Raw genomic sequence first — 13,946 nt, forward strand, 5'->3', positions numbered from 1 at the left:
CCTATATACTCTGTACTCAAATGAGTCCAGGGTTCATTGTGCTATATGTACCTAGGTATGTTAATTTCTTATGAGCTCTCCCTTGCCATTTTCTGATCCCTACCATAAGATTAGTCCCTCACTGAAGCTTCTGAAAAGTTACAATAAGGAACAGCAGACATCACATTTTTTTTTTTTATCCTGTGGAGAATCCATCTGATTAAGTGAAGAAGCAAGAAACAACTGTGTTATTTGACAATTTGTTGGTCTCCAAGATGACAATTTGATTTAAAAAAAATATATTTTGCCCCAACATAATGTCTTTGATGCAGGACCTCAAAATGACATACAAATATTAATTAAGCCTCACAACACTACTATAAAGAAGTATCTCCATTTTACCGATGACCAAACCAAAGCTACGTCTACACTATGAGCTATGGTGTGATTCCCCTGCCCATGTAACGTGTACTTGTGTTAAGTCTCTTCGAGCTATCACAAGTACAAATAGCAGCATAGCTGCAGTGGAGGCACAGCTGAGCCGTGTCTAGTACATATGCACTGGTTTCAGGCAGGTTTCCACTCGGTACGGATCAGCCTGTGCTACTGTGCTGCTGCCTGTGCTACTGTGGCTACAGTACTATTTACACTCGTGCTAGCTCGATGAGACTAACACAAGATGCTCACAGGAGATGGGGAATCACACCCCTAGCCCATACGGTGGACATAGCTTAAGGCATAAAGTGGTTCAGTGACTTGACTAATGTCACATACAGTGGGTGGTCCTGGATCCAGCTCCTTTTCAAGTAAAGGGAAGTCTTTCTACTGGCTTCAACATCAGCTGGATGGAGATTTGAGTCCTTGACATAGAGAACTGGTTGGGAATTTGCCAGCTGAATGATTTACCAATGGAAAATGGAGTTTTCACAAAACTGAAATTTTCTGTGGCAAAATGTAAATTTCCCTGAAAAATGTCAATTTTCCACTGAAAAAAATTGAAATAGCTCCCCAGCTCAAGAGAAAGCAAAATGGACAAGAACATTCCAGTCAGGCAGCCAGACAGATATAGCTATGCTGGGGGAGAGGTGGAAAGCCAGGTGCATGGCCTCTGGCATTTTGTTTGGAAGGTTCTGGTCAATTTCACTTTCTGCCTGCAGGGAAAAAGTGAAATTGACAAGAACTGTCCAGGCTGGCAGCCTGCAAGCTAAAAAATTCCATTTCAGTTCTCCTGAAACAAAATTTTGTGGAAGTCCCTTCCTGTGAAAAGTTTCGTATTTTGGACTTTTCATCCTAATATGAGATGACATTTTGTTCAAAAATACAAAATTTTTCACGGGAACGGATTTCCATTTTCTGGACAGTTATACTCTGGCACTAACCACTTAGCTCTTGCCTCTGTCCCAACGCTTCAGAACATTGCACCAGGCTAAATGAGAAAAGTTTTCCATTAAGGACTCAAGAAAAATGCTATAATAAACATGTTAGGTCTGATAATCACCCCTCTCCTGTACAGAAAGCAAGTGATGCTTGCAACTGCCACCAATATAATCTGACACTTCCACCCACGCAGTTAAATGTGTTACCAGCTCAAAATACGTCAAACCCTAATATGTAGCCATTGTGCTGCCAGAAGAAGAAAATAAGTGGGAAAAAATACAGTTTTATAACAGTCCTTTCCCTTCTTTTCTCTATTTTTTTTCATTTTACTGACAAACATTTAACCAAAGTGCATAGCTCAGGGTAGCTAGCATAAAATGAAGCTTACCTGGCTTTGGGAGGTATTAGTCACACCCCATACTGTAGTGACCACTGATAAAGAACCTGGTGGTTGGTTGGTGTTTTGCTGCCAAGGAACAGAGTCATAGGGGAAAGACCCATCACTGTAAAACACAAACACACCAGAGTCATGGTTTGGAACATGGAACATTAAATGAATGATGGTTGGGGAAGAGGGATTGATCTCTTAACTGACAAAGGCAGATGGAGCAATCTTAACTCCTCTCCAACTCATCAGCTTTATAAGTATCTTAGTATGTTTAAGAAGTGGGAAGTTTCTGTTTGGTTACAAGAAGAGCCATCACCACAGCATCAAAGCAGAAGGGAAATTAAGTTAATTCATTGCACATAAACCCATGTGGTGATGGATGAAATGAAGAGTTCACCCCTAAAACTCTGCCGCTTGCGGAAGTAAAAATAAAGTCTCGGCCACAGCTTTCAACAATAAGAACATTAAGCTAGCTGGATGTTTGGATGCATTCATTTTGCAAAAGTCATCCATCTCAAGCTCTTCAACAATCATTGCTTCAGCTGTCTCATTCCAATTCAATTAGGTTTTGAGACTAGACTGCAGCCCCACTGTCTGCAGTTGGTACCAGCATGGCCAGAAGAGCCTTTAAAGGAACAGCAGTCCAACAATAATTTTCAAAAAGTGAATTAAAATCCAGATGGAGTCCTACTGCACGATGGATGAGCTGTATGCCAAAAAGTATTAGCTAATCAGTATTCTAGAAAATCAACTGCTGAAACTAAAAATGCATCCTTTCAGATAACTATGTGGTGGAGAGCATTGGTTTTTCCATAAACTAAATCCAACAGATATAAGCAAGAAGCCTGTCACATACAAGTCTTGGTGCATATAATACAGAGAAAGAATATGTATATGTATATATTTTGAACTAAAACACTGTGTATATACAATATAATTACTGGATATGTCAAACCTCAGTTAAATAACCAGAGGTATAAATACAATATTTTTAAAACATATTAAAACATATCCTATCATGTGTTATTATTCATTACTTTTTAAAGTTGATTTTACGTTTATGACTTTTTCCAGGTATATACAAACTATTTAAGGAACACATATATAGTCCTTTTATTTTAAAGAGATACTGACAAGCGGTGTAGGCCATGAATTCATTTTAAAACTAAATTACAAATTATAACTCTGACCCTGCAAATGCTTATCTAGCTATCTAAGAAACTCATACAACTCCCATTATCATAGAATCTGAGTGCCCCACAATCTTTATCCTGCAAGGCAGGGAAGTACTGTTATCATTTTCCAGCTGAGACACAGAAGTGTCATGCGGGGGTCTGTGCTGAGCGGGGAATTGAACATGGGTATCCAGCTATCACTCTGACCACTGGACGATCTTTCCATTCCCCCTATGCCTCAGGACTATTTGAGCGTAAAACTGAGTTAAATAGGTATGTACTTGAAGGATCAAAAGACATAAATATTTTTCTTTTCAAAACTTGGTGTGAATATTATGGGGTCTGGGATGCCCTTGTGTTAAGTACTGTACATGCATGCTCCTTGTCCCCAAAGAGACTACAATCTAGTAATAGTAACATTAATAATATAAATTAAAATTAAGTAATTAACATACATTTTAAAAAGGGGGGAAAAATCTTTAAAACTGTGATTATCCAATTTTTTAAAAAAACTTTCTCCTGACCAGACAGGAAGTCCACCAAAATCTACATTTTAATAATAATAAATTATTTAATATAATAATATATGGGGATATCCTATCTCCTAGAACTGGATAGGACCCCAAAAGGTCATCAAGTCCAGCCCCCTGCCTTCACTAGCAGAACCAAGTACTGATTTTGCCCCAGATCCCTAAGTGGCCCCCTCAAGGATTGAACTCACAACCCTGGGTTTAGCAGTCCAATGCTCAAACCACTGAGCTATCCCTCCCCCCATTTTCTGTCTTATACAGCACATCACAATGTTTTTCAATGCACAATGTTTCAGCATGATGCAATATTTCTAATACATGCAGCAGCAACATCCCTCCATCAACATTGCAAAAAAGCATATACAGCCAGGGATGGGAGATCCTCAGGGTCTGGAATTAGGGGCTGATTGGACTTCTGCTTTAATGCTTTCCACCTTTTCCCCTCTACCCATGTGATGTTTGCCACTTTTATTTCTTTCCTTACTCCTTTTGGTGGGTGTCTACACTGGCCTTCTGTAGTCATTTATGGTACATTCTAACATTTGAAGAGAAATCCTCCCACAACATTGTTCTTGTTGAACAGCACAAGGGTAATTAAGTCTCTTCATTACACCCTGGAGGGCAGTGAGTCAGCTGGAGTCCAGTAAAAGAATATTGGCTAATTTAAAATAATGTTAATGAACCCCCACATGCTAGGGGTCAGCAGAGGCGGGCCAAGCAGCAGAGGAAGCAGCAGAGGTGCCAGGGTTTTTGCCGCCCTAGGCAGCAGCGCTCCTCCTCAGAACATTTGGCGGCGGGGGTCCTTCCGCTCCGCATCTTCGGGGCGCTTCGGCGGTGGGTCCCAGAGCGAATGAAGAAGCGGAGCGGAAGGACCCCCGCCGCCAAATTGCCGCCGAGGACAGCAAAATGCCGCCCCCCAAATCCTGCCGCCCTAGGCGACTGCCTAGGGTCGCCTAGTGGAAGCGCCGGCCCTGAGAGGAAGCCATCAAATGAAAAGGAAGGCGATTACTTCTCAGGCTATGATGTAGCGATGCTGCAACCATTCACCACAGTGCAAAGAAGAAAGATATAAAAAAAGATTTCCTAGCTGCTAACGCATATTGAAGCCAATGGTCAGTCAACACTGATGTCAAAGAGGTAAGTGAGGCTTTACGTTTAAATAACTTTTTTTAAAATAGTGGCATTCAAAGAACAAAACAGACAAACTAACACCATGAGTTGGTTTCAGATTTCCATATCAGACCTGGATTCACTTTTCTTCTCGACTCCTCTTCCAGGTTGACACAGGGTTGCAGGTGCCCATGATTCTTCACCATGCTGCCCATGGCGCAGGTTCATAGGTCTTGGAGTTCCAGTCCTTTTCTCTCAACAGTCTTTTCATCGAACCTTTGGTCTTCCATGTCCTATCTTGCTGTCCTCTTCTTCCTATGTTTTCTTTGCTGGTCGTTCTTCTCCCAATCTTATCACACCCAGCCTACCTCAGATGTGCACTCCCGGCCTTTCACGTAGAGTCCCAAGTTCATTTATCCCCTAATTTCTCCCAGGCACATGCTCTACCCTCAACTTGCCTGCTATTCTCCTCAGTATATTATTTTCTACTACCTATATCTTCTTTTCTTCCAACTCCATAAGGCCCACTGTTTCCAAACCATAGAGCAGGCAGGGACAAAAACATGCAGCATATATCTTTTCTTTCAGTTTGTTACTTAATTGCCAGTCCTGCAGTACTCCTGCCACCTTTTTCACTGCCACCCATGCACACTGGGTTCTTATTTTCAATTCTCCAGATCTCCCTCTGATGGCACAAAGTGCACTTCCCAAGTACACTAATTCTTTCTTATGATTCAGCTTCTCTCCTGAAACTTCCATCAATAGCTCTTCTTCAGTTTTCTTTGTGTTTTACCTTCAGAGTATGATCTTCAAACTCAGATGCCCACTCTGATACCAATTTATCAGTTCCTCTTTGCCATCAGCAAAAAGGGCTAGCTTGTCAACATGCATTAGTTTTCTCTGTCTCTTCACAGGCTCGATTCTCCTACTAGTTGTCTCCATAACTAGGATGAAGTGAAGTGGACTCAGCACACTGCCATGTCTCAATCCCATCATCACCTCAAAATGCTTCAAAATTCCAAGTGCTATCACCATATTTCCTGACCCTCAATACAACTCCTTATTCTTGAAGTCCCGCTGCCATCCATCTCAATACTCCAAATACCAATTCCTGCAGAACCAACTCATAGGCTTTCTCAAGATCAATAAATGCAACACAGCAATTACACCCTCCATTTATCATTCTTTCAAACTTCTGTCTCATTGCAAATGTCCTTCCCTTCCTAAAAACATGTTGCTCCTCTCTTACATTTCCTCCACCTTACCCTCAAACTTGCCTGCAAAACTCTCTCAAGGAATTTGAGGGTTGACTTAACAAAGTGATGCCCCAATAGGCATTGGGATCATTTGCATCACCCTTACTCTTCTAAAGAGGCACGATCAATCCTGATCTCCAGTCTGGTATCCTTATTTGATCCCAGTAAACACACAGTAATCTATGAAACCTCTTTACTCTGGTACTTCCAACTACCTTGATCATATCAACAATTATGTCATCTTCACATCTGCTTTACCATTCTTCATCTTATTCAGTGCTGCTTCTACTTCATGTACAGAGATTGATATCTTTTGAAACATCCCCATAATTGTTGACGGTGTTTGCGCTCGCAAATCTTTCTTCTCATTTAACAACCTTTGAAAATATCTTTTCCATACCTCTACTACCTCTTTAGACTTAGTCACTGATTTCTTCATCTCTTGTGCTTCATTGTTTCTTTTTTGCCAACCCAAAAATCAACTTCCTGCCATCATCTTCCTCCAGCTTTCTGTACAAATTCCTCTTCAGCCTCCAATCTTGCGTTAGCAACTTCCTTTTTTTCCTGTTTGAATTTTTGATTGTTTCATTATCAAAACCTGCTTCCTCAAACTCTTTGAATAATACTTTTCTTCTTTTTAACTCCTCTGGTACATCACATTCTATCACCAACTTGTTCTCCGAAAGCACCCCATCTTTCTACTCATTCTGCCACGTATTATCTCCATGAAAAAATCTTCAAAATTCCTCAGTTCTCCCCCCACTTACTTCATTGCCATTGGCATGAAAGCCTTCACTGACTTTTTGGCAAAACTTTTCCTTTCTCCCCTCCCTTGCATAATCGCCAATGCAATTTCTTTCTCAATTTCATCTTCTTTCCTCAGGTTGCTGTCAGATTCCAGCTATTAATACTGTATGTTGTTCTGCTACATATTTATTTTATATCTTTCACCATTTTCATATGTTCTCTTCTTATCAAAGTACAGTCGACACAGTCTTTACTTTTTCCACTGTAGTATGTTACCAGGCAGGATTCTCTTTTTTCAATCCATGTAGTCACCACTGAAAACCCATTAAACAAACACCACTCAATTCACTTCTTTCCTTCTGCATTTCTTTTATCAAAGCCAAATTTACCCGCTTCTCCTTCTACTGGGCTCCCTTCACCAAAATTAGTGTTAAATCTTCACCGATCACTAACAAATTATTACTCTCAACCACACCAGTCATCATGTCGGACATGGATTGTTAGCTAAATTCGCTATGAGAAGTCACTGCATGAAAAATGAGGTTTACGTAGTGAATAGAAACTAGTGATTTGCAGTGATTCACACATGATTTGTGGCATTTATTTGGAAATACTGTGTGTATGTGTAAACTAAGATTTATTTTTAAAAAAGGTTTACATAACTGACATTAATTTGTTAGTTCGCTTGTTAATGCAAGTGTGTGTGTGTGTATTGGACACTCCATTTACACACCTCCACTCACTGAGAGAGGAGCGATTCACATTGCTTTTTGTGCACGGAGAGGGTTAGGTTTGTTTAGACAATTACTTACCTTTATGTTTATAAACTATTTATCTTAATAAAAACAGTCAGTTTAAACATAGCAAATACATTAGCTATAGTATGTAAATGGGCAGCTTTGTTCATGAGGTAATAAACATATGATTTACATGGTCAAGGATTTGTAAAAGGTAATCTAACAAAGAATAATAATGAAGATGTATGAAAGATTTTTGGTGATGTATTTGTATTAGCATAAAGGACAACTACTGATATACAGACGTAATACAAATCTCACAGCAAAGTTAAAGTGAAGGAAGGGGAAAGGACAGACTAGCTAACCTTTAAAATGTTTCCAGTCCATGCATATGCTGTGTTGAACATACTTCTCTTGTTACCTTTTTCCTGTTTTATGGCTCTGGGTTTCCCAACAAAGCCCTAAAGGCTGATGGAGACACAACCCACATGTACTTTATAGCACTAGATATTAGATTTCCTGAAAAAATTTCACCACTTTCACTTCAAAGTTAGGCTACGGTTATGCATAAACCCAGCTATTTCAAGCAATTAGGCTCCCAGCAATTTATTTCCATTGTTTTTTCCCACGTCTGCTCTCCAGTTTTGGTTGAATCTCTGTCATTTGAGGCGTAGGTGCTCTCCTTGGCTTAACTACAGTATCTGCAAAACTGCTAATACATAAAAACAGTCCTTTAAATATACTACCTGCACCAGTGATCCTTGGAATGACAGTGATGTGGATAGACAACGGCCATCACAACACTCACTGTCATTTCTCCCATTTCCTTGTCTGTTAGTCACCTATGGACACCTACAGAAACACTTGGTTGCAGGGAGTGAAATTCCAGAGTTCAAAACTAGACCAACTTTCTTGGCTCCTTTTCACAATCATTTAAATGAAAGCAGTGTGGTCTAGTAGCTAGCATGCTGGACTGGGACTCAACAGATTTAGATGCTATTCCTGGATTTGTTGTTTGATTGACCTTGGGCATGTCACTTTGCCTCTCTGTGCTTTTCTTCTGCCTTTCCGCTGTCTTATAGTTAGATTATAGCTCCTTGGAACAGAATCTGCCTCTTACTATGTGTATGTATAGTCCTTAGCACAATAGGATCTCAACCTTGGTTATGGCCTCTGGGTGCTTTTACTGTAATACAAATTAAATATTTATTATTAATAATAATAAATATCCTCCCCCCCAAAAAACCCAGAAAACAAAACAAAACAAAACAAAACAAAACCCATTACACCTACAATGGATAAATACAAGAAGCCCAGAGTGAGAAAAGGAAATAAACCCTCAAGCCTCTCTTGTACCAATCAAAGGATTTCTTATTATATGTCTATAAATTTAATAGCTTTATGAGTTTCTACTTTATTTTATTTAATGTTTATGTGAGATTCTCTATAACTGCTATACAAGTTAACTAATGACACATTGCCATCAGTGAGCCCTCTTAGTCAGGTCACCATTGTAAACTTAGTGTCAACTTATTTCAATAGTTTCTTATTGTAGAAGATATGCTATATTACTAAACACACACACACACACACACACAGAATTCCAACCTTCTTTAGATTTTTCAGTGTGCTCACCGCATAGTGTGAATGTTAGTGTCACTAGGCTTCTCTGCTTCATTCCTTTTGTCTACATGCATAGAACTGTCTTCAATAAAAATGAAATTACAAAAATGGACACAACTCCATTAATACCTTAGTTTTGATAACAGTAGAAGGCTTCAGAAAGGAACTCAGGTTGTATCTCACCACAGCTCTGAAACTGGATGTTCCTGGTAACCTTTTCAATATATACTGAAGCAAGTCAAAATTTTTATTCAGAAATTATTTTTGGACGAAGAATGGCTTTTGTAGTGGTCAACACAGAAGTTCCCATGGGAAATAGCTGATTGTGAGAAAATTTTGGGGACCCCCAAACTTGAAAATCAAAATGCTTCTGCTTTTGGCAATCAAAACCAAAACATTCTCAGGTTTCAGTTTTTCAACAACCCCCCAAAACTTCTGAAGAAAACTTTTGACATTTTCCACTTTATTGAAATTATTCACAGGAACAAAAACGAACTCCCGAGTAGCTGTAACACACACATGCATGTATGTATGTATACAGTGCACTGTTCATTCAGCAGAATGTAGAGTACATACCTACAGAGTCCCCCTAGCACAGGTATAAACAGCACTGTAGCTGTATAATCTGTATTTGTAGCTGATGGGGCATGGCTGAGGCAAGGAAAGACACACCTGAAGGGTGTGGGTATGTATGCAAGCACATATCATACATGCTCTACACTCGCCCAAGCCATGTCTTTCTGTCTCCTCTGCAGCAGTGTGGTGTCCTCCTGTCTCCCTGCTTCTGGATCCTTTCCCTGCTATAAGGAAAGACTCCCCATAGTGGGGAAAGGATCTGGTCGGGGGAAGGCAATGGAGAAAGGCTTAGGCAGCTCCTTGCCCTGGAGCCTTTCCATTCTGCAGGAAGAGGCTCCGCCACAGCCTTTCCTTCCCACAATGAAAGGCTCCAGCTGCGGGGAGCTGCTGAAGCTTTCCTTTATTGCCAGAGACTTTCACTGACACATGTAGCTACACACCAGAGTGTGGACACAGCCTGCTTTCCACTGCAGTGTCTGGCTACACATATGCTATGCCACTGCCAGTTGTGTGCAGTGTAGATGTAGGCCCTTCAACACCCCCACGGATGGAGTGTCCCAATTTGGAGCTTTTTTGGTTTAGAGTCTACTTAAAAAAAAAAAAAAAAAAAAAGCATTATTATTAACTACATTTTATCAAAAGTTACATGTAGTGAAGTTATCACATGTCCTTTTAGGCTATCTTTTATGTGGATTTTAAAAAACATTGCATACCGTACAGAAACACACAAATACATATTTACATATAAGCACATATAGTCTTAATTTTGAATACCGATACATTTGAAGCTTGCCGCTATGAATGCTGTGAGTTGTAATCAGATGCCTTTCTGTACGGGGCTGGCCAGACCCTGGATATATGCAAGACAGGGACCAGAATGCAAGCAATGGCATGGGAATGGGCATAAGGACCACATACATTTGATTAATTCATTTTTATTAATGATTTAGGGTGTAGCCTAAGTGGTCCAAGCCAAAGGGACATCTAAGGAGTCACTGTAAGGACAACAAATAATATCTCCATTTATGTAATATCCTCTAAAAACTGGTTTTACGTGTTTATATATATGATAGAGAATGAAATAAAAGAACCCAAGCATGATGGTGTCATGGTGTAAAGATTTGTATTAGCGTAAGTTTGGGGTGGCTACAATACTTTGACTATTGAAGCTATAGTGAATTCTGCAGCTCTTCCTAAAATAAGAGTCAATATTTACTTAATATTGTCATTTGTATTATGGTCATTCTTAGTGGCCCTTAGCATGAATTTGGACCCCACTGTGCATACAAATATATAACAAAGAGATGGTCTTTGCCCCGAGCACCATAAAAACTTTATCTCATGCCACATCACTGACTAGTCTGAATATGCCACATGTTATAGAAAAGCTATTTTAGAAATGTTTCAAAAGGTTCTTATTGAGACTATTTTTTGTATAATCTCCACCAGACTTTCTTAGTAGCATGAGTATAAATGCACAAACCACAGAGGGCAAGACAAAATATAATTTTTTAAACTTCAAAAATGACCCCAAGATGTTTTCTATACATAAAAATGTCTAATCTGATATCTCTCAAACTTCCCAACAAGATGCATGTGTTGCGTCTCCCTTTGGAAGGCTCTGAATCTCCCATTTCCAATGGCATTAAAGCAGGCATTTCTAGCGCCTGAACCCCATTGTTCCAGGACTGAATGTTGCCTATATTGGGCCATGGACCAATATAAATTGGAAGGGAAGGGGGTTAGGAATTCCACTTTTGGGTGGAAAAAAAGGAAGAGTTTTTCTGGCTGGTTGTTTGGGGGGAGGAGGAGAGTAGCTGATCAAAACTGCTCTAGACAGACAATTTGTCCGGTTTTAAGTGGGACAGTTCTGTTTTAAAATGGTTTGTCCCCGTCCAGTTCTGAGACAAAATCAGATGTGGTTTTGTCCGGTATCACAGATGGGGGCTGCCAGAAGAGTTTTTCTGGCTGGTTGTTTGGGGGGAGGAGGAGAGTAGCTGATCAAAACTGCTCTAGACAGACAATTTGTCCGGTTTTAAGTGGGACAGTTCTGTTTTAAAATGGTTTGTCCCCGTCCAGTTCTGAGACAAAATCAGATGTGGTTTTGTCCGGTATCACAGATGGGGGCTGCCAGAAGAGTTTTTCTGGCTGGTTGTTTGGGGGGAGGAGGAGAGTAGCTGATCAAAACTGCTCTAGACAGACAATTTGTCCGGTTTTAAGTGGGACAGTTCTGTTTTAAAATGGTTTGTCCCCGTCCAGTTCTGAGACAAAATCAGATGTGGTTTTGTCCGGTATCACAGATGGGGGCTGCCAGTTTCAAGAGCGTGCTGCTCTGCCCCCGCTGTGATCACGTATACATGATGTGTGCAAGGTCACACCGTTTGGGGCTTGGTGTGCTCTTCAAAATGGTGTTCTCCATGCATGCAAGGTTATGCCAGCATGGATGGACCCACCCATGCTGTTCCAGGAAGTACTGGAATGTCTGGTATTCTTGGAATGCAAGAGTGGCCACCCTAAAACTGCTCTGAGGTTTGGAATGTCACTCCCCATAAAGATTAGTCAGTGGGCAGAAGGCAGGTGACATAGTGAAGAGGTGCATGATAAATGCAGTTCATAACATGGCTCTGCAATTTAGCACATGGCTAACACCACCAAATGCACACAGATGTTCATTAACCACCATCGCTACTGAAAATCAGCTATTTTTGGGGTGGAATCTGGTGGATGTTTAACACTGCAAAATAAAACCTGGAGGTCGGAGGAGGATAGCACCTCTGGATGCTGTGTGACTTGAACATTTTTTTTTTGAGGTGTGCAATGGCCCAAGCCTGTGAGGCCTACACAGCCTATGTATCGCATTGGGGTTACTTGCATAGTAAGACACTACTCAACTTGAGTTAGGGTATTGGGATCTGACTCTCTATATCTGAATATGAATCAGGCCCAAGTATTTCCCTTATAAATAAATTCACGTTTCTTAACCTGAGTACAAACTACACACAGAGTCCTGTTATATTATATATTCCACATGTCTAGACACATGTTCATGCAAACATACACAGCTATATGCAACTTAGTTCTGGTTGTGTAGAACAAATGACAACAAAGCTATGCAGTTAAGAAACAAACACACTCCCTGCATCAAAAAGAAGCTGGATGGGGTTATCACCATATGACATTGTGGGACTACAGCATCCATTCTGATTAAAGAAGAAAGATTAAAGCATCACATCCAATTCTGTCTATTGTTACACAAGTAGACCATGCAATGTGCTATCACAGTCGCAGATTACAGTTACAAATTCCACCACTAATGGCTCTGTTATTAACATGCCACCTGTTACCTTTTCTAAGATGTTGAAAAATATCTTAAGAACATTTTCAGCTTGACAAACGCAGTTTAATTTTTATTGCCTTTCATAGTACAGCCAGACCCATGTCTTATTTATCTCATGTGCCAGAATGCAAAACCAATTCCTCAGTTTCCCCCCCAGTCAGTTGCAAGGCATTCATTTTGCTCTGGTTTATCAATATACCTGGGATTCCATATCCGATTGCTCCTTTGAAATAATAAAAAAAAAACAAAAAAAAAAACACCCACCCAGTATTCTACCATTGCCTGTTGCCTTGGTAATCCAAATGCCTGGGTACTCGCTGATTATCGGAGAATGAGACTCGCATTGTTCACACCGCAGCGCGTCTGCTATGTTAATGTGAGATAATGGCAGCCAGAAGACTCCTTTTGTTCCCAGCTTTGCTGTTTATTCATAATGCCTGGAGGTCAGCGGCTGCTACAACAACCCAGTAAGGAACCGCTGAAAGCGTGAGCAGATTCCACTTCTGCTTTTGCTTCTGAGACAGCGGGTGGGGGGGAATGCACAGAAATAAGACTACTAGAAGATCTGCAGAGAGTCTGACTCAGAGAGAAGGTGCAGCAGCAACCAGGAGGGTTTGATGCAATTGCACTTCTGAGATTACAGACGAAGCTAATTTACTCTCCCCCAAAAAGCAGAAAAATTGCTTTCTTTAAAAAAAACAAAACAAAACCCCTACAGGAACTGAGGCCGTTGATGAATTATTTTCGATGGAAAAGTCACAATGAGATTAGCTTGGTTTTGAATTTCAGACGCGAGTTCAGGGGCTGATCGATTTGCAGTTCAGATACCTCAACACCTCTGAATATTAGGAAATTACTGAATGAGCAGCTTGTGCCTTTTGATCGGAACCAATGAATGTTTTTTTTAAAATTTCGATTTCTAGGACAGAACAAATTGGCCCATGCCCAGTGGAAGAGACTGAGCTTTTAGAATGAAGCAAAGTAATTAAGTAAAATGTGTGGATGGATTTTCCTTTGTTTTACTTTGAGATGCAGTTTGTGGACTAATTCCTTAGTAGTCTAAAACAAACACAGCATAGTGCTTCCACAGAGATTAGGGATGTGAGTATGT

General features: G+C 40.3%; 1 protein-coding gene across 1 annotated transcript in view; it reads right to left on the reverse strand.

Moving 5' to 3' along the window:
- The window catches only part of ZMIZ1 (zinc finger MIZ-type containing 1), a 222,854-nt gene that overhangs the window by 34,548 nt on the left and 174,360 nt on the right, over positions 1-13,946 (reverse strand). The window contains 1 exon segment of the mRNA XM_065407792.1: positions 1,745-1,859. Coding sequence (XP_065263864.1) covers positions 1,745-1,859 — 115 coding nt within the window.

Source organism: Emys orbicularis, chromosome 7 (assembly GCF_028017835.1).
Source record: "Emys orbicularis isolate rEmyOrb1 chromosome 7, rEmyOrb1.hap1, whole genome shotgun sequence".
Taxonomy (NCBI): Eukaryota; Metazoa; Chordata; order Testudines; family Emydidae; genus Emys; species Emys orbicularis.